This window comes from Jaculus jaculus, chromosome 22 (genome assembly GCF_020740685.1).
Source record: "Jaculus jaculus isolate mJacJac1 chromosome 22, mJacJac1.mat.Y.cur, whole genome shotgun sequence".
NCBI lineage: Eukaryota > Metazoa > Chordata > Mammalia > Rodentia > Dipodidae > Jaculus > Jaculus jaculus.
The window spans coordinates 5,046,785-5,072,847 of NC_059123.1; the positions used below are offsets into that span (position 1 = coordinate 5,046,785).

A 26,063-nucleotide genomic window follows, 5' to 3' on the forward strand; every position below is an offset into this window, starting at 1 on the left:
GTTTTCAAGGTAAGGTCTCACTCTAGCCCAGGCTGACCTGGAAATGACTATCTATTCTCAGGCTGGCCCCGAACTCACAGCAATCCTCCCACCTCTGCCTCCCGAGTGCTGGGATTAAAGGCGTGCACCACCACGCCTGGCATCAAAAATTATTTAAGGTTTCCCTCAAAGTGATACTTTGGCTAAAAATAATTCCAGATCTGTTCATGTGTTTTACACATAAATATAACTGAAATATACATCTACTTAATTTACTTTTAATTAAAATGACTAAAAACATTTTAAAATAATGGGCCAGTTTATACTTTTCTTTTTTCAGAAAGTTTGCTTAATGTGAATTAGCTCAATATTAATAAGCACAGTTTACATAAAGGACGACAGTAAAAGCCCGCGTCTTAGGAAACATACCAGGATTGTGGATCCTGTCCAGCAGCTTCACCGAGCGCGCACTGACAACCCCGCCCACGTGCACCAGAAACCCCGGGGGAAAGGCCGTCAGGGTGAAAAATGGAAACTCCTGGAAGAAATAAAGCGAAATACAACTGACCACGTGGGAACACACCGCCCTGCTTGTTGCAGGCCTGTCCTGAGCAAACGCATCCTACACCCTCAGACAAGCACATCACCCACAACACTCGCAACGCCAGGCCGCTGTTCATACACCCACACCACTCACAGTAAAGATAACCTGAGCAGTTCTGAATGACGAAAATGGGTTTTAAGGTTCCAATGTTTAGTCGGGTGTGGTGGTACACACCTTTAATCCCAGCATTCAGGAGACAGAAGCAGGAGAATCATCATGAGTTCCAGGCCACCACAGAGTGAATTCTAGGTCAGCCTGAGCTAGAGTGAGACCCTACCTGGAAAAACCAAAATTTAAAAAAAAAAAATCCAATTTTTGAGTAATTTGGAATACATACACCCTTCCTTCTTTTCAATCTCCATCAATGATATTTCTCAGTAAGATGCAAATTGGCCAAGCACTCAGTAAAATGTCCCTTTCATAACCTAACTAAAGCTACTGAAAACAGCCCAAAGATGGGGCACGAGACAGACAGTGGAGGCAGGAGGGGTGAGAGGTGGGCAGTGGGGGTAGGAGGAGGAAGACTGGCCCCAGAGAGACAGTGGAGGCAGGAGGGGGTGAGAGGTGGGCAGTGGGGGTAGGAGGAGGAAGACTGGCCCCAGAGAGACAGTGGAGGCAGGAGGGGGTGAGAGGTGGGCGGTGGGGGTAGGAGGAGGAAGACTGGCCCCAGAGAGACAGTGGAGGCAGGAGGGGTGAGAGGTGGGCAGTGGGGGTAGGAGGAGGAAGACTGGCCCCAGAGAGACAGTGGAGGCAGGAGGGGTGAGAGGTGGGCGGTGGGGGTAGGAGGAGGAAGACTGGCTCCAGAGAGACAGTGGAGGCAGGAGGGGGTGAGAGGTGGGCGGTGGGGGTAGGAGGAGGAAGACTGGCCCCAGAGAGACAGTGGAGGCAGGAGGGGTGAGAGGTGGGCGGTGGGGGTAGGAGGAGGAAGACTGGCCCCAGAGAGACAGTGGAGGCAGGAGGGGTGAGAGGTGGGCAGTGGGGGTAGGAGGAGGAAGACTGGCTCCAGAGAGACAGTGGAGGCAGGAGGGGTGAGAGGTGGGCGGTGGGGGTAGGAGGAGGAAGACTGGCCCCAGAGAGACAGTGGAGGCAGGAGGGGTGAGAGGTGGGCGGTGGGGGTAGGAGGAGGAAGACTGGCCCCAGAGAGACAGTGGAGGCAGGAGGGGTGAGAGGTGGGCAGTGGGGGTAGGAGGAGGAAGACTGGCCCCAGAGAGACAGTGGAGGCAGGAGGGGTGAGAGGTGGGCGGTGGGGGTAGGAGGAGGAAGACTGGCCCCAGAGAGACAGTGGAGGCAGGAGGGGTGAGAGGTGGGCAGTGGGGGTAGGAGGAGGAAGACTGGCTCCAGAGAGACAGTGGAGGCAGGAGGGGTGAGAGGTGGGCGGTGGGGGTAGGAGGAGGAAGACTGGCCCCAGAGAGACAGTGGAGGCAGGAGAGGTGAGAGGTGGGCGGTGGGGGTAGGAGGAGGAAGACTGGCACCAGAGAGACAGTGGAGGCAGGAGGGGTGAGAGGTGGGCGGTGGGGGTAGGAGGAGGAAGACTGGCCCCAGAGAGACAGTGGAGGCAGGAGGGGTGAGAGGTGGGCGGTGGGGGTAGGAGGAGGAAGACTGGCACCAGAGAGACAGTGGAGGCAGGAGGGGTGAGAGGTGGGCGGTGGGGGTAGGAGGAGGAAGACTGGCTCCAGAGAGACAGTGGAGGCAGGAGGGGTGAGAGGTGGGCGGTGGGGGTAGGAGGAGGAAGACTGGCCCCAGAGAGACAGTGGAGGCAGGAGGGGTGAGAGGTGGGCGGTGGGGGTAGGAGGAGGAAGACTGGCACCAGAGAGACAGTGGAGGCAGGAGGGGTGAGAGGTGGGCAGTGGGGGTAGGAGGAGGAAGACTGGCTCCAGAGAGACAGTGGAGGCAGGAGGGGTGAGAGGTGGGCGGTGGGGGTAGGAGGAGGAAGACTGGCCCCAGAGAGACAGTGGAGGCAGGAGAGGTGAGAGGTGGGCGGTGGGGGTAGGAGGAGGAAGACTGGCACCAGAGAGACAGTGGAGGCAGGAGGGGGGAGAGGTGGGCAGTGGGGGTAGGAGGAGGAAGACTGGCTCCAGAGAGACAGTGGAGGCAGGAGGGGTGAGAGGTGGGCGGTGGGGGTAGGAGGAGGAAGACTGGCCCCAGAGAGACAGTGGAGGCAGGAGGGGTGAGAGGTGGGCGGTGGGGGTAGGAGGAGGAAGACTGGCCCCAGAGAGACAGTGGAGGCAGGAGGGGTGAGAGGTGGGCAGTGGGGGTAGGAGGAGGAAGACTGGCCCCAGAGAGACAGTGGAGGCAGGAGGGGTGAGAGGTGGGCGGTGGGGGTAGGAGGAGGAAGACTGGCTCCAGAGAGACAGTGGAGGCAGGAGGGGGGAGAGGTGGGCAGTGGGGGTAGGAGGAGGAAGACTGGCCCCAGAGAGACAGTGGAGGCAGAAGGGGTGAGAGGTGGGCGGTGGGGGTAGGAGGAGGAAGACTGGCCCCAGAGAGACAGTGGAGGCAGGAGGGGTGAGAGGTGGGCAGTGGGGGTAGGAGGAGGAAGACTGGCTCCAGAGAGACAGTGGAGGCAGGAGGGGTGAGAGGTGGGCGGTGGGGGTAGGAGGAGGAAGACTGGCCCCAGAGAGACAGTGGAGGCAGGAGGGGTGAGAGGTGGGCGGTGGGGGTAGGAGGAGGAAGACTGGCCCCAGAGAGACAGTGGAGGCAGGAGAGGTGAGAGGTGGGCGGTGGGGGTAGGAGGAGGAAGACTGGCACCAGAGAGACAGTGGAGGCAGGAGGGGGGAGAGGTGGGCAGTGGGGGTAGGAGGAGGAAGACTGGCTCCAGAGAGACAGTGGAGGCAGGAGGGGTGAGAGGTGGGCGGTGGGGGTAGGAGGAGGAAGACTGGCCCCAGAGAGACAGTGGAGGCAGGAGGGGTGAGAGGTGGGCGGTGGGGGTAGGAGGAGGAAGACTGGCCCCAGAGAGACAGTGGAGGCAGGAGGGGTGAGAGGTGGGCAGTGGAGGTAGGAGGAGGAAGACTGGCCCCAGAGAGACAGTGGAGGCAGGAGGGGTGAGAGGTGGGCGGTGGGGGTAGGAGGAGGAAGACTGGCCCCAGAGAGACAGTGGAGGCAGGAGGGGTGAGAGGTGGGCAGTGGGGGTAGGAGGAGGAAGACTGGCTCCAGAGAGACAGTGGAGGCAGGAGGGGTGAGAGGTGGGTAGTGGGGGTAGGAGGAGGAAGACTGGCTCCAGAGAGACAGTGGAGGCAGGAGGGGTGAGAGGTGGGTAGTGGGGGTAGGAGGAGGAAGACTGGCTCCAGAGAGACAGTGGAGGCAGGAGGGGTGAGAGGTGGGCAGTGGGGGTAGGAGGAGGAAGACTGGCTCCAGAGAGACAGTGGAGGCAGGAGGGGTGAGAGGTGGGCAGTGGAGGTAGGAGGAGGAAGACTGGCTCCAGAGAGACAGTGGAGGCAGGAGGGGGTGAGAGGTGGGCAGTGGGGGTAGGAGGAGGAAGACTGGCTCCAGAGAGACAGTGGAGGCAGGAGGGGTGAGAGGTGGGTAGTGGGGGTAGGAGGAGGAAGACTGGCTCCAGAGAGACAGTGGAGGCAGGAGGGGTGAGAGGTGGGTAGTGGGGGTAGGAGGAGGAAGACTGGCTCCAGAGAGACAGTGGAGGCAGGAGGGGTGAGAGGTGGGTAGTGGGGGTAGGAGGAGGAAGACTGGCTCCAGAGAGACAGTGGAGGCAGGAGGGGTGAGAGGTGGGCGGTGGGGGTAGGAGGAGGAAGACTGGCTCCAGAGAGACAGTGGAGGCAGGAGGGGTGAGAGGTGGGCAGTGGGGGTAGGAGGAGGAATGGCCTGGGCAAGCTGAGGTAAGCAGTGACTGTGGAATTATCTCCTCTCCTTCCTGTGTGAGGTCAAAGCAGCAGGAGCTGGCGCAGCACACAGGTCTAGGAAAGGAAGACGCTCACAGCCTTAGGAGGCACCAACCCTGCCCTATGGAGTCCTCCCAGCCTGAACTCCCCTTTTTGCCAAATGACATTAAGATCTAGAGCCACAAGAGGCAAGGAGAAGACCTCAAAAAAGAAATAAGAAAGGGAAGCGCTTGCACTGGCATGAGGGAAGACTGGAAGGCCTGTAGTTGCCCAACAGACAAAACATTTAAGTTATAGGAAGAGATGTAAACAAGGTAATTTATATCTGACCTGTGGATAAAAATCATGCCGCTCCAAAGCCTGGAAGTCACTAACCAGGGGCCTCAACTCCTTTGAACCTAACAGAGAGCTTGAAAAATAAGACAAACAGAGCTCTGGGAAGTCAAAAGAACTATGAGAATGGCAGCCTTGAGGCATGTTTTATTCATAGGCCGTCTCCTGGGACATACCCTCCCTGGCATGTGGCAATGTCATATGCTAAAGTACACACAGCTCTGAAACTCATATCATCATGTCTAGTTCACAGAAGCAGATGAAATGCCACAAGCAACAGGTGAGAGAAGCGGGCACATGAACACGCAGCAGGTGACTTCCGGGGAACACGCCCGGATGCAAAGCGAGGCAGCTGCAGCCATGCACGCAGAGGCCTGCGGTCCCCACACAGCAGCGCCCTGGAAGGTTGCGTGTGAAATGTGCACGTGCGTGTGCAGACAAGACACGGAAATAAATTCAGTGAGAACTTAGGAGTAACACTTTAACAAGGGCAAGAAAAAAAATGATATTGTGTAAGAAAAGAGCAAAACAGCAAGCTGATGGGACTGTTTAGATTTGACCAGAGGAAGACAAGGAAAGAACGGAGGTAAGCATATCACTTCAATGTATTGTAAAATATTGTCAAAATGCAACCCAATTACTATTGGAATTTTTTCATTTAAACTTGAAATTTGAAACAGTATAGGCAAGCTATCGTTACTAAAAATGTATTTTTCGGCTGGGCATGGTGGAGCACGCCTTTAATCCCAGCACTTGGGAGGCAGAGATAGGAGACTGCCATGAGTTCAAGGCCAGCCTGAGACTACACGGTGAATTCCAGGTCAGCCTGAGCTAGAGTGAGACCCTACCTCAAAAAAAAAAAAAAAAAAAAATCCAAAGTATTTTTCCTAGTAAGTTTGGCTTTTAATGAGTATTCTGGTTTTTTTTTTTCTGTTTTTTTTTTTCCCAATTTGAAAGTTTCTCAAAATATCTGAGGCGTGAGATGGACCCATAGAACAAAAGTGTACTTTATATTTAATCTTTATACTTAAGCTTTTTAAACAGTTAGACAAATGATACTGTGAGCAAAATTTTTTTAAGCTAGGGCTGGAGAGATTGCTTAGCAGTTAAGCGCTTGCCTGTGAAGCCTAAGGACCCCAGTTCAAGGCTACATTCCCCAGGACCCAAGTTAGCCAGCTCCAAAAAAAGGGGAGTGCAAGCATCTGGAGTTCCTCTGCAGTGACTGAAGGCCCCGCCACGTCCATATTCTCGCTCACTCTCTCTCTTTCTCTCTCTGTTGCTCTCAAATAAATAAATAAATAATAAACAATATTGAAAAAAATCTTTTTTTCTAAGCTAAATGAAAACGGCACTGAGGACTGTAACTCAGCCTTGCCCAGCTTGTGCCAGGCCTCAGTGACAGTGCGGGGGGCCCGAGCTTTGAGCCTGGATGGAGGTGCGACAGCGGCAGCTTCGTTGCTGGCCAGAGCAATGGCTGTTCTGAGAGGCAAAAAGCCCCTGTACTGACCTGCCTCACATGGGCCCAGTCCCCTGATTTACTTTAAAGTATCAAATTGAACCTACAGCAAACAGAAATCTGTAACTTCTGTAAGCAGAACTCCATGGGCGGGTACTGTGTCCTCAGGAGCTGCTGGAGAAGGCTGAAAAGCGCCGCCGTCGCCAGCGCATCACCAGCAGAGACTGCGGCCCGCGTCACACGCGCTGGTGTGTGGGGAGAGCACTGAAAACTGCGCTTTAGAATCTCCCCAGTCCCGGGAAGATGCTCAGCTTTAGTGGACTTGAAAGGAGTGACAGTCACCACAGAAACACACTCCTGGGTATGTTTATGTAGGTGTTTCCTGGGCAGCTTATAAAAGTGATCAGGGAGGACCTACTCTGGATGGGCACAGCACCAGCCATGCGCTGGGTCACACTACGTAAAAAGAGAAAGCAACGTGGGGGTGCACACCTACGACCCCAGCACAGGGATATCGGAGCTCAAGGCCAGCCTCAGCTACATGGGAATTTCAAGGCAAATCTGGGCTCACTTAGGCCTTTCTCAAAAAAGAAAAGAAAGAAGAAGAAGGAAGAAGGGAGGAAGAGGAAAAGGAAGAAGAAGTGAGCTGAGCGCTAGCCCCTGTCACTCTGCCTCCTGACTGTGATGTGACTGGCCTCCTCACACTCCTGCTGCCATAATGGACTGAGTCCAAACAAACCCTTTCTTCTTTCAGTCCCTTCTGTCAAATAAACCCTTCTCTCAGTTATTTCTGACACAGAAACAAGAAAATTACCCTAAATACACCACAGACGGAAGAACTCAAGACTCCTACGTAAGGACACGAAAGCAGGTGAGGGTGGAAGGGTGTGCACTCTGGCCTCGGCGCTGGTGAACACACGTGCACCCCTTCCCCCTGACCCTGATCCCCATGGCTTTCACCTCTGGCACCACCTGGTCTTAACAGCTGGTGTGACCGCTTTAGGTGAGCCTCTGCTGGCAACAGTGGGTTATGCCTGCCAAGGTGTGAGGGCAGCTGGCAGGTGAGCACAGGAAATGGAGACCTGCAGGGATGGCCTGGCAAGCGAGAGGCCCTGCCCCCCCCCTGTACTGCAGGAGCCCAGATCCCTGGGCAGGGCCACCAGGTGACTGCCTCCCTTGGCTCTGCAGCTCCAGCTGCCCCACGGTAAAAGGGACAAACACCACTGCTTGCCATACTGGATTGGGGGGGTTCTCCTAGGAAAATAATACATTATTTGTAATAACAGAACTGGGAGGGGATCTTCTCAAGAGCCAAATTTCAGAAAAGAAATGAATCCTTTTAAAAGTATTTACTATTTCAAATTTTTCCTCCCAAATTCTAGTATAAAATGAACATGTAAATAAAATTCTGTTAATGCTTGCAGCATCCAAATATGACATAAATAAAGCTATGGAGGTATGTCTTAAAGTAAAAGGCAAGACACATAAAATCATGCACTGACTCAGTAGAAAAAAAGAATATGAGCTTAACAGTGCTAGTAAAAACTGCAGCATGAAAAGAAAAAAGCTGGTAACATTTGAGAAAAGCTTAAATAAAACTGAAATGAACAAGATCCAAACTGGAAAAGCTTCTAATGGAAGAAACAGGCTCTCACCCATGTTCAGAAACATACCCGCCTTCTACAGAACCTGTGAGGCGATCCTCCCTTAGCGACGAGGTTTATAAAAAAGAGAGAGAAAAATCACCCAAGAACCACAGTCTTTCCCTATCAGTGAATGTAGCCAGGTAACATTACTCAGTGGCCATATGGAAAATGTACACTGATTCCTGAGGCTGACCAGCAACAGAAATAATCTCAGCAAAATATACCAAAACAGTAAAGGGTTATTTGTAATAAAGTAAATATACCAATATAGTAAAGGATTTTTTGTAATGCAGTAAAATGCTTCTGATTATTTTTTTGCAAAAAGAAAAAATTAACCATATTCTTCAGCATATTATAATCTTAATAGAATAATTAGAAATGACTTCTGCATTCAATAGATGTTCCCAACAGGGATATCTCTAACAAAACACTGAAAGACAAAACAAAAATTACAGACTTTTCCAAACCAAAAGTAAGTATTCATAAGCAAACAACTTTGATAAATATATTTGAAGTTACAAATTATAGTATTTCAGGCATAATGAAAAAGAACAGATGGAAGTCTTTAAGAACACTGTAGTGGGACATTCACATTTGCTGTGTCAGGTGAAGAGTGTAAGTCTTACCCTCTGCTCCAGCGCTGACTGCGTCTGTTGTCTCAGAAGGGCTTTCATTGGGCCCCCTTCCTTCCCAGCACTACCACTTGCCATTCCTACAGGGCATCACACAGAAATGACAACCAGAACAGAGCTGTGGACACAGGAGGCTTAATCGAGTTCATCTTCACAAACAGTGAGCCAAACATGAGAAAATGATGCACATTTCTAATTCTAATACACTAAAATTCTCCTTAGGAACAGGTCAAAGTTCTCACTATAGCTAATTCTAAAATCAATTACTTAAGAATAAGAAAAAAATGGTAAAGTGATAAATCTCTCTATAACACTCCATTTTTAAAAGCTGAGTCTTCTAATAAAAAATCATCAAAATAATAACTTACTATACTAAAAATTTTAATTCATTGTCTAAATTCTCTTAACATTAAAAGAAATAGAAATGTTAGATATTTGGTTTAAAATATAGAGAAGGAAAGCACAAACTGTGCTCAAAGTATCACAAACTCTAATGTACATAAAAACTTGACTTATGCTAAATTTACTTTTCTGGTAATTTCTAATTTGAAACATAACATCATGCTAAAACAGGATCAATGCCATACTTGTCAACTGTCATTCAAAAAAATCAACATGAATTTTCTGAAAAAAAAACTAAAAATCACATGTATGTAATAGACACGTCACAAATGTACATAGTCGGGGATGAAGAATTATACTTCCCATGCTCTTAGATCTATTTTGAAGGCTGAATTTTAATTTTATTTCCCTGTCTCATTCACTACTTCTCATAGAACCACGAGACCAACTATGGTCCAAGGATTCTACAAGATGGGCGGACGAGAAGCCAGTGTTCTAGAGACTAGAATTAGCCCATCCCTTCCAGACTGAAAGACGCGTGCAGTCAGCCTCCGTCAACGACGGGGCAGCGCGCTGGCCTGGCACTTCAGCTGTCCTGGATAAGGAAACGGAGTTTAGCATGTGTGTAGTCCGTCCGCTCTTCAAAATCAAAGCCTTTCTTAGAGCAGCCTAAACGTTATCTTTAGGACTATACAATGCTAAATGGAAATAAAACCAAGGGTTTTATATGGAGCATATTAAAAGCCACAAAATAAAAAATAAAATGTAAATTTGTAGCGATAAATCAGAAAGTATAGCAGAATAACTTGATTAATGCAGTGAATAAAAAATACATAAGTAAAGAGTATCACAAAAATGGTCCAAACAGAATAATTTACTAATGGGTCAATATGGCTTAGCAACAAGATGGCACAGGCCCAATATGAATGGGGCGGGCATGAACAGAAAGAAAGAAAAGTATCCAAAACAGGAGCTAGCAATGAGAACCTAAATAATTATTGCACATATCCAGCTCTGTGTCCTTAGACATAAATTTTAACATAATTTAGTGAATATTTACATTACGCATCAAGTAATCTCCACAGAGCTCTCTATGACAATTCTGTTCAACTCTGCCTACTGTTAAGTACACAATAAGTACATCCTGTATATAGCATGCAATAATGCTTTATGGTATGAAATAATTAGTTTTTTTTTTTTTCAAAAATGACTTAAAATTAAGGGATTAAAAAGCTGACATAATGTGATCCTACCAGAAGCAGCCAGGAACAGCTCGTCACTGAAAGAAACACTTTTCCTCAGCACGGGGCTGACAAGGCTAGAGTGATGAGGGGCTAGGCTAGATTCCGAGAAGAGTCGGGACTTTTTAAGGTGAAGGGAACCACATGAGAGAGAGGGGGAGCTGGGACACAGGTCAATCCTAGGGCCCTGTGCGTGAGGTGCTGTGGAGGAAAGTAGCAAAGATGCAGGTTCAGAAGATGAGCAGGCGATGCAGAGGGCAGCAATGACGAAATAAACATGACACAAACACGAGAGGCCACATGTTCAGATGAGGCACACGGACGGGGAGAGCGGCCGCAGGACCCCCTCGCCGACCGAGTGCAGATGGAACTGCCTGAGACTTCACACAGCCCTTCTCACCCTCCGCACTCGGGACCACGATGTCACTCGCTTTCACCTGACTTCTCGCAAGATTTAAATTACCTGCCTTTTTCTTTCTGGAGAACACATGGGCTGAAATGCATCCCATTCTGGAGTGGTACAGTTAGAAACCTGTTGCTTCCATTATAAACACTTATTTAATGGGTAAGGTATGGCACTATCAAATGTCACTAGCTAAAAGCTGTCACATTTTGCCATTCTAAGTGATTCCCACTTAAAAATTTTAAATAGTACTGCATTAGGTAGCTGCCATTATTAACTGAAAATCAACAGTAATTTTTTAATATATTGGTTTTTCCTCTAAGTTTTTTCATATTTTATTCTGATCATAATATTGTTTATATTTATAGATTTGCATACAGGGTCAAATATCCTTTGGATCTAAAAAAATGTATATGTGATAATAACAGTACCAAAAACGTAAAATTGAGCCCCCCCAAATGTCAAATCTATGTCATAACACTAGCATTCAAAAATTCCACTTCTTGGGCTAGAAGGATAGCTTAGAGGTTAAGGTGCTTGCCTGCAAAGCCAAAGGACCAAGGTTGGATTCCCCAGGCCCCACATAAGCCAGATGCATAAAGTGGTGCATACATCTGGAGTTCATGTGCAGCGAGGGGAGGCCCTGGTGACCCTCTCTCTCTCTCTCTGCCTCTTTTTCTCTATAAAATGAATAAATAAAAATAGAAGTTTTTAAAATTCTACTTCTTTTAGTTGACTGGGAGAAAAACAGAATTAGAATCTGAAGAAATGGGAAAACTTTAATGGAGACCCGCCAGAAAAACAGTATTAATTATAAACAACAACAACAACAAAAAACCCAGCTTCCACAAGCTAACCTCTATTGCCTTAGTTCTAATAAATTGGGCCTACACAGTTAATCCCACTATTTCTCTAGAGACTGAGTTGCATGTAGTGAATTAGAAAGCAGAGAATCCTAGCATGCATGCTAAATTACAGCTTTAGAAATTCTGAACATAATCCTGCCATTTCCTGTCTAAATTAGAAAATGGAATGCTCCTCAGGCTTATTCCAAGAAATCTAAGAACTTCTGCCAAAACCACGAGGCTAAAATCTGCTTCGTAGTTTATAAATAAGCGACTGAGGTTGGGAGCCATTATAGGCAAATAAATTAATGTACTTAAAGGCATCTTATAAGTAAATAAATAAGGAATAATACAGCATTTGTAAATAAATTTTTAGGAACTAATAAAACAAAGTTTCACTGCTACTACAATGGACTATGTATCAGAAAGCTCAGAGAAAAGAGATGCCTGCCTCACTTATTTACATTTATTGGCGAACTAAGAAATAGAATGGCCAAGAAAGTACTTCCAAAACTTGGTCTGGGGAGAGGACTCAGCAGTTAAAAGCACCTACTTGCAAAGCCTGCTGGCCTAGGTTCAATTCCCCAGGGTCCATCCATATAACGCCGGATAGTGTGTGCATCAGGAATTCGTGTGCAGTGGCAGGAATTCCTGGCACTTTTATACTTTCTCTTTTTCTTAAATATGTAAATAAAAATTGTTTTAAAAAATCATGATCTGGAGCCAGGCATGATAGTGCTTGCCTTTAATCCCAGCACTTGTGAGGCAGAGGTAGGAAGGATCGCCACCCTGAGATTTCACAGTGAATTCCACGTCAGCCTGGACTAGAGTGAAACTCTACTTCAAAAAACAAAAACCACCACCACCAAAAAAAAAAAAAAAAAAAGTGATCTGTGGAGTGATAAATTAAAAAAAAAAAAATAGGGAAGAACATTGAGAGGTACAACACAGTTTAGTTGACTGGCTCTCAGCCTGGGCCTGGTGGCACAGGCTACATACCCAGTCACTCTACGAAGCTGAGGCAAGATTAGTTGAGCCCATAAGGTAGAAACCAGTCTGAGCAACCCAGCACAATCCAGTCTCCAAAAAGAAGAAACGCATCCCAAAGCGGGGCCACAGCTCTCTGGTAGTGTGCTTACTCAGCATGAGGCAGGGGCTCGTGTTGTTAACCCAAGGACGAAGCAGAGAGCGAAAATGTTATCCTTAGTCTTTTCTGTTCTAATTGTCAATAAGGTTCAGTCTCCAGTCTTTTAAAAAGAAAAGGGGGGAAGAGGGCTGGAGGAATTGCTTAGTGGTTAAGGTGTTTGCCTGCAAAGCCAAAGGACCCAGGTTCGACTCCCCAGGACCCATGTTAGCCAGATGTACAAGGGGGCGCACATGTCTAGAGTTTTTGTCTACAGTGGCTGGAGGCCCTGGTGCGCCCATTCTCTCTCTCTCTTTCTCTGTCAAATAAATAACTAAATAAAATAAAATATTTAAAAAAGGAAGGAACTACAATTTGAATGGTTCATTTTGTATGGCACAAAAATGGTTAAAATGCCACATCCCCTTACTAACAAGAAATGCTAAGCTTCGAGGGCATTCATCATTACAGCAGGCAAACCTCAGCATCCGCAGGGACTGGTTCTAGGAGAACCACAAGTACTCCCGCTCCCTACGTACAAGGCTGTTATCTGCATAGAATCTATATTGTAATTGTCAGAGTGCCTGTAACACCAAATATAATGTAAATGTGTAAGAAAAGCTGTTCTAGTACATTACCTAGGTAGTAATGACAAGAAAAAATTCTGTTTGTGTTTAGTGCAGATGCTCTTTTTTTAAGTTTTTTTTTTTTTTTTTTTTCCTTCTAAACAAACTCCAAATGCATGTGCCACCATGTGCATCTGCCTTACAAGGGTTCTGGGAAATCAAACTTGGGTCCTTAGGCTTTGCAGGCAAATGCCTGAACTGCTAAGCCATCTTTCCAGTATTTTTTGACCTGAAGAACCCACAATGGAGGACTGTCACAAAAGACAGACACATTCAAATCAAATCCTCTTCCTCCTCGTTTGGACTATGTTTACAAAAAACAGATAGCAAGGGCACAGACTGTTAACAGCCTGTCCTCCAGAAATCACACTGGTCTGGAAGAAAGGGATTTCTTTTTCTTTTGATACTTACACAAAATCTAAAATCATTTTATAAACTTCTCTTCTAACACTAAAATTAAACAACACTAATGGTTTTAGAAGATGGTAAATTCAAAATAAACCAAGTAAGAGCTATGCTTTAACCAATCCAGTGGGAAAATGCCAGATAAATACTATTTAAAATACTGAAAACTACAATTTTTAAATGTTTGAAACTTATTTTTAGTCTTTCTTAAAAATGATTTAAATAAGTTTGTTCTTTTTCAGGAAGAAACTAAGCTTTACTATAAAATGTATTCATAAAAACCTGTAAATTTTTAAAAAGACTGTTTTCATAATTACACAAAACTAATTCTGAAACAGGCATAAAGGAGGGCCAGATGGGCTCCATGCTAGTGAGGGAGTCACGGGCAAGGCCATGTGACCATGGGCTGCGGGAGTCACTTTCTGTCAATGCCTTGTCATGGTTTCCTCAGAATTTGAACATGAAGTAAAAAATGGCCACACCCAAATATAAATTTGGACTTGGCAGAAACAATTATTAAATTAATTAAAATGTCACTTTTCAAACCAAATTATTTCTGAACTACAGAAAAATCCCCATTTAACTGGAGTATCTGATATAATTAGTATTCACACTGCCATTGGACTGAAATGCAAAAACAGAAGGAAAGATCGGGATGGAGAGCTGGTAGGAAACAAAACGCACTCTGAGGGCGGGGACGACGAGGGTGGAGACAGCGCCTTACCCGTCTTAGGCGTCAGGCTCAAGTCTGTGTCAGAGCAGGAGGACTGCCGGCTGTAGGGCTTGGAAGGTGAAAAGGAGTGAGTTTGGTTTTTCAGAGGGGTGGAGGGTCCTGACGAGTGAGTATTGGGGTTGGGATCTTCACTGAAGGGGATCCTGCCGAAGAAGGTGGAGAAATATTAAGTAATCATGTGCCAGAGGGCTCGATGGCCGGCGGCAGCATGACCCCCACACTGGGAGAGGACCGGGGCGGGGCCAGCGTCCCTGCCAACGGGTGGAGCTGGGACAGGCCAAGACAGCAAGGCTGCCGACCACCGCCGCTCTCCAGGAAATACGATCTGCGTTGAAACAGTTAATAAGCCGAGTGAAAAAGCAAAAAAGCATGAAATGACAAACTGAACAGGGTAAAAACAAACAATAAAAGGAGAAATCAAAGGAACAAATATATGACAAAATATTTCAAATAAATGCTTCTAACTTACAAAAGAAAATGATGGCCACAGATGGTGTGTGGAAATATCTGTCTTTTCATATTTACACACACACACACACGTATCTTAAAAGAAAAAAAAAATGTTTCCTTATCCTCTAGCATCCAGTGCCACAGCTAAACACAGCGCAGAGGAGAACGCACACAGCTACGCGGAGACCTGCAGCCAGTGCGGAACGGACGCTTACCTGTCTCCAACAGCTCTCTTCCACAGAACGGAACAGACCCACTACCGCAAAAGCCCGCCACTTTGGTACATAGACAATCAGCAGGTCAGGAGCTTTGATCTCCACTGCACTTAGAACCTTATCAACTGCACTTGTCAGCAAATGCAGAAATAGTAACGTGAACACACACTGGAAGGTTCTCAAACTCACAGTGCACGTGAATCACAGGGTTCGGACAGGATCTGTGGAAGAGACTTTGGAAGCTGGAAGAACACCTTCTTTCCAGAGAGCTCGCGCCTCCGCGGCCGCTAAAGACAGAAGTTGGCTGCGGCTGCACGTGGAGGGAGAGGGAGGAAGCCGAGACGGAGCCTGCCTGCGCTACCTGCCTGCCTGCCTCTGCGGCCACTCTGCCCGGCCTGCCTCTCCCCAGCTCTGGAGTCTGAGTGGTCTCGTACCAGTATAGATGAGAGTGGGAACAGACACAGAGAAGTTCTGAGTAAGTCGTGAGCCAGTAGCAGTGTGAATTGGGCTGTTGTGAGTCGAGCGGCATCCGTGGCTTGGAGGTTGAACCAGCGGAGACCTGAAGGAATTTGTGATCATAGTGGAAGAAAAGAAAACAATACACACACAGATTGCAGTTATGTTAAAATAATTTCCAAGGAGCTTTAGTTAAGGGAGAGAACTTATTTTTAACCATTAGCATGCAAAAAAGTTGAAATCGAAAAGGAACGGCTGATATTAATGTTAGGATACAGTTGCAGTTTTAAAGGAAATGGTTGATAAACTAAAACTGTGAATAAAAACAGCAAGGATAATTGTCAATGGAATTAAGAAAAGTACTAAGATTTGGATGTTGAGTTGCTTTCGCATATCTGTTTTTATTTTCATCAAAATAGAACCTGCCACTATATTCATAGAAGGAAACACCCATAAGTGAAAAGTCAGATAGATATAAAGTTCTCACACTACTTCTGAGACTAAGATATGAACTGCTTGTACAATTAGTTCTATTCTTCATGAAGAGAGCTTAGCAAAGATTTCTGTGTGCGATCTCAAGGTAAGGTTGTTGAAGAATATGAAACGTGACAGCAAGAAGAGAAAATGAGTGAACTGGGTGTATATGAGCGGACATACACATTTCAGGAGCTAACAGACCAAATAGCTAGCTTCTGAGAGGCTGCACCTGAGCCCAACTGCGGGGAAGAACTGTTGTTAAACATCCTCAAAAGCAATGTTAGTAGTGCTGTCTGCTTCTATTACAGAATGATTACATCAACAAATTTGGGATTGAAATTTCCACATATCCGAGCAGTAGACTATATTTCTCTGTGTGCACATAGTTGAGTGCATGTTTCTTCAAATTTTCAAAGAAATTTGGCCAAAACAGTCACTGATGGGATAAAAGGTATGTTATACAAATAACAACTTCTACTTCATATTAACAATCATTTCACTGGGCAGTGCCTTTGCTTCACACAACAAGGGAAAACAAGTACTCGGGAGAGGGAACCAGAGCACACTCATTGTCAGAATTCACTTAACGACGGGCTAGCAGCACAATTCTCCCTGGTGCTGTTGTCTCTCCTGCTACCATACTATTTACTGACTGCCCCAGCAGCACACCCATAAATCACACCCGGCAAAGGCTTAGGGTAAGCTGTCCCAATGGACCCCACAGGCTTTTCCTGGTTCCACAGATTGCCTTTTGAAAATATTACTGATGGGAATAGGACTGATGTTTGTTTCTACCATAAATTTGAAATGTATTTATTTGACAAAAGTCAAACATCTTCCTTTTTTGTTTTGCTTTGTTTCTTCAAGACAGGGTTTCACTTTAGCCCAGGCTGACATGGAACTCTTTCTGCAGTGCCAGGCTGGCCTCAAACACACAGTGATTCTCTCACCTCTGCCTTACAAGTGCTTGCGATTAAAGGTGTGAGCCACCATGTTCAGCTAGGTTTTCTTTACATTTATTTCTCTGCTAAGGAAAGAAAATCTAAGAATTCCTAGACTCGGAAGTCTCAGATTCATGGGAGGGAGGAGATATGCTTAGTGCTCTGAGAAAGCCTGCTTAAGTACAGCAATGATAAAGCATTCTGAATTTCCACCAAGAGAGTTCAGCTTCAAAACATCAAGAGGATGTATATTGTGGATAAAAGGATATAAATTTATGTACCTAAAATGTGCACATAAACTTATAAATTACCATCAACATAGATAAAATCAACACTGTAAACGTTCAAATTATGACATAAAATAATCAATCTCTTGGAGCCCTACCATGACACATTCCTAGAATTCTAACAGTCTCCTTGCATGAATGCTCAAAGTGATGTTTCCAATATTAAACCCATTCTAGTAACTATTGAACTCAGGTAATCAATTAAATCCAGTTTATTTCCTTTTCACCAAATTCCTATCTACAACCAACAATATTATGTGATGATCAAATGCTAGAATAGTTATCATCAGCCAGATCATATAATACATTTTGAAACAGCACCCAAACCGATTCCCTATCACAACTACAATAAAGGCAGCTGAGCGAAAGCAGCAGTCCTGGGGTTTTCCTCAGCACGGCTGCACAGAAGATGCCACTCAGGACGCCTAGCTAAGCAGCCGGACGTGTCCCTGCACCTCTTCTGACTATGCCAGGACTCGGAAGTGTGCCAGGCTCTCTGACTACAGCATCCTCCCCCTCTCCCCCCCCCCCCCCCCGTGAACTATGGTCAACTACTGCCTGGAGGCCAGTTCCACGTGCCATCTACTTGACAAAGAAAGTCTCATCAGACACAGGCATTGCTTTGTGTACTGTTTGTGATGCCGTCACGCGACCAAGGCAGTTATGCAGTAGCATCAGCAAAAAAGAAATGATTTACCTATCCCATCTGGTCATTTAAACAAAGTTTGCCAACCCTGTCTAGAACTGCCCCTCGGCCAGTGGTCCTTTATGGACGCACCTGCACCATCTGGGACGGAAGGAGGCTTCTTCGTATAAAGTGCTCCCACTGGATGAACCTGAGCAACACCCAGAAGACCAGCGACCGCGCTGCAACAGTGCCCGCTGCTCGGGCTGAGCGGCACTCATCTGCCACGGCCGAAACCAACGCTAGAGTTGGTTCCCACAAGAGGGACGACTGCCCATACTTTACTAGGTGAACAGCCCTAAATCTAAAGGCGAAAACACTCCAGAATCCAAAAGCTTCTGAGGTTTGGAACTCACAGAGTTTCACATTGCAGAGCAGAGCATTTCAGACCTCAAATTTCAGGTTAGGGGTGCTCATTTTATATTCCACCAGCCCTTCTGGTAACTAACTGCCTTTGACACAAATAATGACATGCAGCCAATCAGCCACTAGAAGCATTCTGCTCGGTGACACACAGCTTCAAACAAAATGTGAATGTCAGCCAGGCCTGGTAGAGCACACTTTTAATCCCAGCCCTTGGGAGGCAGAGGTAGGAGGATTGATGTGAGTTCGAGGCCACCCTAAGACTACATAGTGAATTCCATGTCAGTGTGAGCTAGAGTTAGACCCTACCTTGAAAAACACACACACACACACACAAACACACACACACACACACACACAAACAAGCAAACAAAAATGAAGGTGTACAATCCTTGAGATGGGGGACTGGGACTCTCATTTACAGGATTTCTTACAAGGCTTTCTGTTGTTTTGATTTAGCTTCTTTGTTTGTTTTGGGGATGAGTTTCTTTTGGGGGGAGGGTTTTTGCTTTTTGTTTAGTTAGTTCAGTGTTTTATAAAGACAGATGTATGGGTATCTGTAATATTTATTCCCTGACCTTTCAAAGTTTAGCCAAGCACAGGGACAGCAGCAAGCTCAGCTCTTAACAAGGCTTGGGAGCAGAGCCTAAGCCTAGGAGTTTCAGGCTAGCCTGGGCAGCAGAGTGAGAATGTGTCCCAAAAATAGGAAAGATAAAAAGAAAAAGAGAAAAGGAGAAGAGGCAGAAGGGAAGAGCAGGGGAGACGAGACATGTGCCAACTTTGACTCTGTGGAGATCTCCACACCCCTATGCAACTAGACTCAGTTGTTATTTTTATAAATTGCCTGGCCTTGGTAGACACTGGAGTCTGAGATTTCTGCACAAGTCAATCCTTGGTCTTCTCTACACATGCCGTCAATACTAAACATAATTGGATTATTACATATGGGAGGCTAAGATTCAAATTCCATAGTGCATACATATTGAGGTTAGGCTTTAGATACATAATGTCTACAGTTTTGGAATACTTTATAATACTTAATTTACACTGAATATTGATAATACATAAATTATTAGACATATCTAATCCCATTTAAGTTTTAAATTCTGGCAGTTATAGCATAAGAAAAATTACGTAAGTAAAAAAATATATTTTACATTGCTATAAAATGTTACAAAATATATACAGCTATATTGAACATTGCTACCAAAATGTTACAAATCAAGTGCACATGTGTAGGTAAGGGCTAAAACCTGCATTGGAACAACTTCATTGTCTCATACTTACTCCTTCATTTCTGTGGATGGGGAATTACATGCAGGAAGGAATGCTGTTGGGCTACTTAATTTATCCAGAGTACATGCTGTTCCTATGGCTCGTACCACTAACCCAGACTCGCCTTCCAGATCAAAACACTGTAAGTATCCAACAACTGCATTTCCTCTCATTTCAAGTACTTTCAAGCCAATCTTTCTTTGTAGTTCACCTAGGAGAACAGAGAGAGAGAAAATTCTTTCTTTGGTTCATATCTCTACATTACCTATTTTTGTAAAGGTGGACACGTTAGTGAGAGAAAATCCATTTAGATCTTGAATGGAATCTGACTAGGACCGGGGGTCTCAGTTCAATTAGCCAGACCCCCTTTAGAAATGTCCCCTGCCACCCACACAGGTGCCCAGTGCTCAGCAGCTCCACTGACACCCGGCTGGGACCAGGGACTTTAAGTTCTAGCAGCCAGATTCCCTTCAGAAGTCCTCCACTGGGATGGAGAGGTGGCTCAGCAGTGACAGGTGCCTGCTTGCAAAGCCTGACTGGTGCAGTTGGATTGCCCAGCACCCACATAAAGCCATATGCAAAAAGTGGCACATGGGGCTGGAGAGATGGCTTAGTGGTTAAGCGCTTGCCTGTGAAGCCTAAGGACCCCGGTTCGAGGCTCGGTTCCCCAGGTCCCACGTTAGCCAGATGCACAAGGGAGCGCACGCGTCTGGAGTTCGTTTGCAGTGGCTGGAAGCCCAGGCGCACCCATTCTCTCTCTCTCCCTCTATCTGTCTTTCTCTCTGTGTCTGTTGCTCTCAAATAAATAAATAAATAAATAATTTTAAAAAATATATTAAAAAAAAGTGGCACATGTGCCTAGAGTTCATTTGCAGTGGCAAGAGGCCCTAGTATGCCCATCCCTCCCCTCCGCTCATACACACACACACATTCTTTCTGCTTGCAAAAGTCAATAAATAAATAAAACATGTAAGAAAGAAAGGAAGAAATCCTCCCCCTTCACCCACGTGGTGCTTGCTTTCACACAGCAGCGGAAGGGAGGGAGGGGCTCACTGGGGTTCACAGTCTGGGGAGGAGGCTCCGCGACGGCAGGGACGGGCGAGCAGAGGCTGGCCAGCCCCCCGCCCACAGCAGGACGAGAAGCAGCAAGACAGCGAGCTGAGCTGCGGCACGCAGGATGCCGGGTTGTCCCGACCACAGCTCCACAGACACACAAGACTCGGGTCTTTTGGAACGTGATGGGAAGGAACTTAAAATGTCATCTGGTTCAGTTCGCCCACTTCCAGGGAGGCAAGGTGCTATTGGGGCATGACACAGGCTTGTGCGCTGCTGCGTCCTGCGGACTGAACACGTTGTGGCTCTGCGTACGTGTGCACACACTTCCCTTCTCGCACGGGCCTGACACACGCGTGAGCAGGAAAACTGGCCCCATGACTAGTGGCGGTTACTCGCTGCTGGCTACAAGCACAGGAACTGGGAGGGGCACGAGGGGGAGGCGGGAGGATATTATGACTGTGGTATCCCCTCTATAATTACGGACGTTGTCCAAAAAATTAAGAAAAAGACAATAAATGAGCAAATAAACCAATTCAGAGAATATGTGAGAATAAACAGGACCTAAAGGACACAGAAATGATTTTATTATATGCTATAATTATATGCATATATTACATAACACAGCACACACACATATAGCGTGTACAGATGCAGTACATTTATATTAAATATATTTATATTTATCTATAGAATTTATCATTTATATGTTTACATACACTATGTCTATACTTGTTTGTTTTGTACTGACATACATAAACAAACAGGTATAATTTAGATGGTAAATATGTTCCGGGCAAGTGGCAGGAGGGAAGGGTAGAAGGTAATATACAGTGTGGCTCAGGAAAGGACCGGAGCAGAGGGGACCAGCGGCACATCTAAGCATGGCCTAGGCTCTCATGACTAATGCTTGCTGCGGGAGGAAAACTAGAACCGTCCCCCGCTCCAGGCGGCTTCCTGAATCTCCTTTTCCCAGAAATTCAGCTGCAGTTCCCAGTACTACCTGGTTAAATAGGGACCTCTAAGTTCTGATTCAGAGTCCCCCTTGCTAGAGGTACAGGACACGACCTCAGTAGGGAATCAGCCAGTTTCAGTTCACAGCCTCTGTTACCGTTACAGGCAGCAAGAGAAAGGAAAGTAGAAAATTCAACAAGATTAAAAAAGATCAAAAATGAAGTTCTTTTACTACAATACCTGACATTAAAGAGATGAGTCTCTGTCTGGCCTCATTTGATGCCCTTGGTGTGCGAATGCGATCAATCCATTGGTATTCAGGGTCTTCATTGACCACAAGCTCTTCTACAAAGCCATGAATCAGCACAGCTCGATAGCACTTTGGGATAGATGTTGCTGTTAAAATAAGTGACCTATTATGTTGCTATTTACACAAAAGAAAATTCAGTTCCTCAAAGAATGCACATGTAGGTGCTTACATTCTGGAGAAAAAATACGAGAACATCCTTCACTATGTAACCTCAATGTAATTGCAATACTTCTAAGTCAGTCTCCTAAAATGGGCATCTTTAAACATAATTTCTTTTATGTGGCCTCTCACATTTCTTACAGAGTAGTAAATATAAATTCTATTTTTATGATTTAGAAATCAGCTATAGAAATTAATTAGTACTCAATACAAAGTTTTTAAAAACAAAATTAAATAAAGTATCACAAGGTGCTACATAAATCTGTACAATTTTTGAACGTTTAGGTATCAATTGCAAAATAAGTTCAAGTTTAAAAGGTCAAATCTAAAGCTAATGAGATGACTGATTATATTGGGCATTAGATGAATATGAATTGATGAATTTGAAAACTTTAATTATTCCAAGTCCTCTGAAACATTCTTCTGCATATGTTACACTGAACAGAGAACTCACAGGGTCCTGTAGTCTCTAATAGAAGCCAGGGCCACAGAACCAACCACCTAGTGACCACTGTACTAGTTACCAGACCCACTGAATCATTCAACCACCATTCCACTACATTTAAGGAAGAGCTGCTCAGACTCCAAAAGATAGAGCCCGAAATCTCCTACCCCAGTACCCTCTCACACAGTCATTCAGGTCTCTAAGCCCAGCACTCAGGAAGCAAAGGTGGGAGCAGTGTCATGAGTTCGAGGGCAGCCTTGTGCACTTTGTGCATATGGCTTTATGTGAGTCAGATACACTCACATGCTAATATTAATTTGGGGTGCTTCCACCCGACTAACACAGGTTGACCTGGAGGACCCCCAATCCTTCCAGTCCAGACCCATACAGTGCAGAGCTCTGTGTTTGCTACGCCTGTCTTTCAGCGCTTTACACCTCAGGAAAATACCACTGGACTTTTCTAATGAAACTTTCCATAAAGTTTTAAAAATTAGACACCATTTACTCTGATATATAGTCATAATAACACAGTGACTATTTCTAGAAAATTATTAATTTTCTTACTGGCATTAAAACCAAACTCTAATACTTTTTCTGTTAGCATTTCAACATACTAACCGGATTTTCCATGTTTATGTTTAAAATCATGGCTATGAACAGTCTGCTGAATGAGAACGCGTGTACTCACTGCAGAAGAACTTGACTCCACACGATGACTGGCGGAAGCGGTTTAAGTCATTGAAGAGGTCGACTTTGACAACAACATTGATTTCCCCACGAATACCTGCACATCCAAGAGAAGAATTTCTACTTTAAGAAAATAATGCAGGACTGAACAATGAGGTAAACAGATACCAATGACCCATGTTAAAATAACAGGTCATCGTGATAATAATGTGGTTCCCTCACTATTTTCATCCTTAGCACTTTCTTTATTTCATTTCTTGGAAGCAGAACGTGACGGCATTATAGCGTGTGCAATGTTCACTCTGACCTAAGTCTAACTGGAAAGACGTCCCACATAAATCAATAACAATCACCTGTAATCCCAGTATTCGGGAGGTAGAGGCAGGAGGGTCAGGAATTCAATGCCAGCACAGGCCGCCTATTAAGTTCCAGGTCAGCAGGAGCTAGTGTAAGACCCAGCTTCCAAAATAACATACGTACACACACACCCCCGTATTAACAAGTGCTTTCAGAACGTGCTATAAGAAGACCTGGCCTTCACTGATAAATATGTATTTAGAACTAGGTGTTTTCTGTAGCTGATTTGATTTCATGTCAAGTTCACACATAAGGTAGAAGACTCTCTAAGAAAAGTAGTTTACTAATTTATCTTTTGAAAGAATATGACATTATATTTTAAACAAAAAGCTTAATTATATTAAGCCAACTATACATAATATTTAATATTAAGTGACTGGAAAATTCATCTGCTCACATAGCTATTGCCTTAAATCCAACCTCAAATTACTTCTCGGCATCAGTTTTGATTCGTGTACTCTGTCTGAGACGGGAAGTCTCACTGTACTGCCCAGGTGGGCCTGAATTCCTAGGCTGAGTTTCTCCCTCCTCCTCATTAGCAGCTTGGCCGGGCAGCATATTTTTTAACACTGATATTGTAACACTGAATTAGATTTTATTTCCTTACTACAAAGATAACATGCATACATTGTAGAAACAAGGAGAAGAAAAGATGGGAGGGAGGAGAGGAAAGGGGTGGAAATGGAGGAGGGAGGGGAAAGAGGAAATGAAATTACACAGGGATAAGCACTTTATCATTTATGCTATCCATTTCTCCAACGACATCACATTTTGAAATTCCTGTTTCTGACAATCTTTGGAGCCATCCTGTTGTGTAATTTGTAACATGAATTTTGCAGTTTATAATATATTGTGCTAATTTCCTTATTGCATTGTTTTCTAGAGATTTGTTAATTCTTGACTATACAACTCAGTGGCTACATATATCCTAATTTATTAAAATTAAAAAAAAAACCACCTCTAGTTTTCAATCTGGCTTTACCATCTTACATGTTGGTAGACCACAGGCTGTAAAAATGGCACAGTAAGTTTACAGCAAACCTCAGGCAGCATCTCCCTTTATTACAACATCTGCCTCGTTTCTCCCGCCGACTGGCAGCAGGAGGTCAGGACTATAAACGACGACAGAGAGGGCACAGCCCGAGGCCGGAGGCCAGTTCTATAGAGCCAGTCCCTACTCTAGGACACATATGTTCTGACTACCAGCTCTCTAGATTTTGGTCACAGGACTCTTTTGTAGTCTTAAAAATTGAGAATGCCAACCAGGTTTTATTCACATAGGTCATATTTATCAATATTTACCATATTAAAGTTGGAATTTTAAAAATATTCAGTGCTTTATTGAGCTGTAATGAGTGAACACCTACAACTCTGCTATGAAGCTAACTACACTTTCTAAGAAACGCTGGTGATAAGCGGCGTTGCGACATCTCTGAAGTCTCTATGCTGCCTAACTAGTGAAACGGCCTTGCTTTTGCTCTGGGTTCAATTGGTGGTATCGTGTGTCATGAGAGCGCAACACACAGCAGTGAGAAACTCGCAATGAAAACAGTGAATGACACGTGACTACACTGCTAAGAACAGTTCTCCCCTCACGGAACCTGAGAAAGGGTTTCAGGAGCCTCGGGTATTCCCAGGCCACACACGGAAAGAACTCTGCCTTCAGACAGGGTTTGCCTGTGTGGCTCAGGCTGGCCTTGAGCTCACAATCCCCGTATCCCAGCCCAAGTGCTGGGATTATTGGCACAGATACACTCCCACCCCTGGCTAAGAACTCTGCTTTAAACAACAAGGAGGCCAAAGCGATTTTTCAGTACAGAAATGCTTTACTAAAAATTAATAAACCGTCCTTAAAATGTGTTCCTTCTTGCTTTGCTACTTTCTTTACTTATTTATTTTGGCAGGGCTAGAGCTGATCCGAGTCTAGCACATGGTAGAAAGAAAAGTACTCGACCACTAAGCTACAGTCTTGTCCCTTAAGATAAACTTTCAATAGTGTATTTACTAACTACATCACATAGGGTTGGCAGGAAGTGACAATCCCGATACTTTTCTACTACTTGTCTGCTTTAAAAAAAAAAAAAGTCTTATTTAGCCAGGTGTGGTGGTGCATGCCTTATTCCAGCACTCAGGAGGCAGAGGTAGGAGAATTGCCATGAGTTCGAGGCCACCCTGAGACTCCATAGTGAATTCCAGGTCAGCCTGGGCTTGAGTGAGACCCTACCTCAAAAAACTAATATATATATACATCTACTTTTTTTTGAGGAGAAACAGAGTCAGATACAGAGAGAGAATGAGCATGCCAGGGTCTTCTGCCACTGCAAATGAACTCCAGATACACATACCACCTTGTTCAGCTGGCTTACAGGGGCACTGGGGAATCGAACCTGGGTCTTTTGGTTTTACAAGTAAGTGCATCAATCACTAAGCCATCTCTCTTGGCCCCTACTAGTCTACTTTTCAGGGGGCATCTTTTCCAAAGAGACCATGTGGCACAACCACCTCTACCCAGTGGCTCCTCACCGTGGATGGTGTCATAAATAGGAAACCACCCTGAGATGACTGTGGCAGCTTCACTGTACAGCAGAGGGTCGATGTCGATGTACACTTTGCCAATGGCGTCATTGGCACTGTAGGTGTCGTGGTCGAGAACTGTGATCTGCAGAGGCTCGTCTTGTAAGTCCTCATCGTCCACCTGCAAAGACACCTTGAAATGAAATCTTACACGTCTCTACAGTCTCAAGAATCACA

General features: G+C 45.4%; 1 protein-coding gene across 15 annotated transcripts in view; it reads right to left on the reverse strand.

Moving 5' to 3' along the window:
* C2cd5 (C2 calcium dependent domain containing 5) overlaps positions 1-26,063 on the reverse strand; it is a 98,162-nt gene that overhangs the window by 50,888 nt on the left and 21,211 nt on the right. For 5 of the 15 annotated variants that reach the window (XM_045139465.1, XM_045139462.1, XM_045139466.1 and 2 more), the window contains exons 3-9: positions 25,836-26,007; positions 22,957-23,052; positions 21,595-21,750; positions 19,360-19,558; positions 15,298-15,422; positions 8,475-8,560; positions 409-517 (exon numbers count right to left, since the gene is read on the reverse strand). In XM_045139465.1, coding sequence (XP_044995400.1) covers positions 409-517; positions 8,475-8,560; positions 15,298-15,422; positions 19,360-19,558; positions 21,595-21,750; positions 22,957-23,052; positions 25,836-26,007 — 943 coding nt within the window. Of the gene's footprint in view, positions 1-408; positions 518-8,474; positions 8,561-10,075; positions 10,265-14,189; positions 14,342-15,297; positions 15,423-19,359; positions 19,559-21,594; positions 21,751-22,956; positions 23,053-25,835; positions 26,008-26,063 lie in introns of those variants that run through there. The other 10 variants (XM_045139456.1, XM_045139454.1, XM_045139455.1 and 7 more) reach the window with 3 other exon arrangements.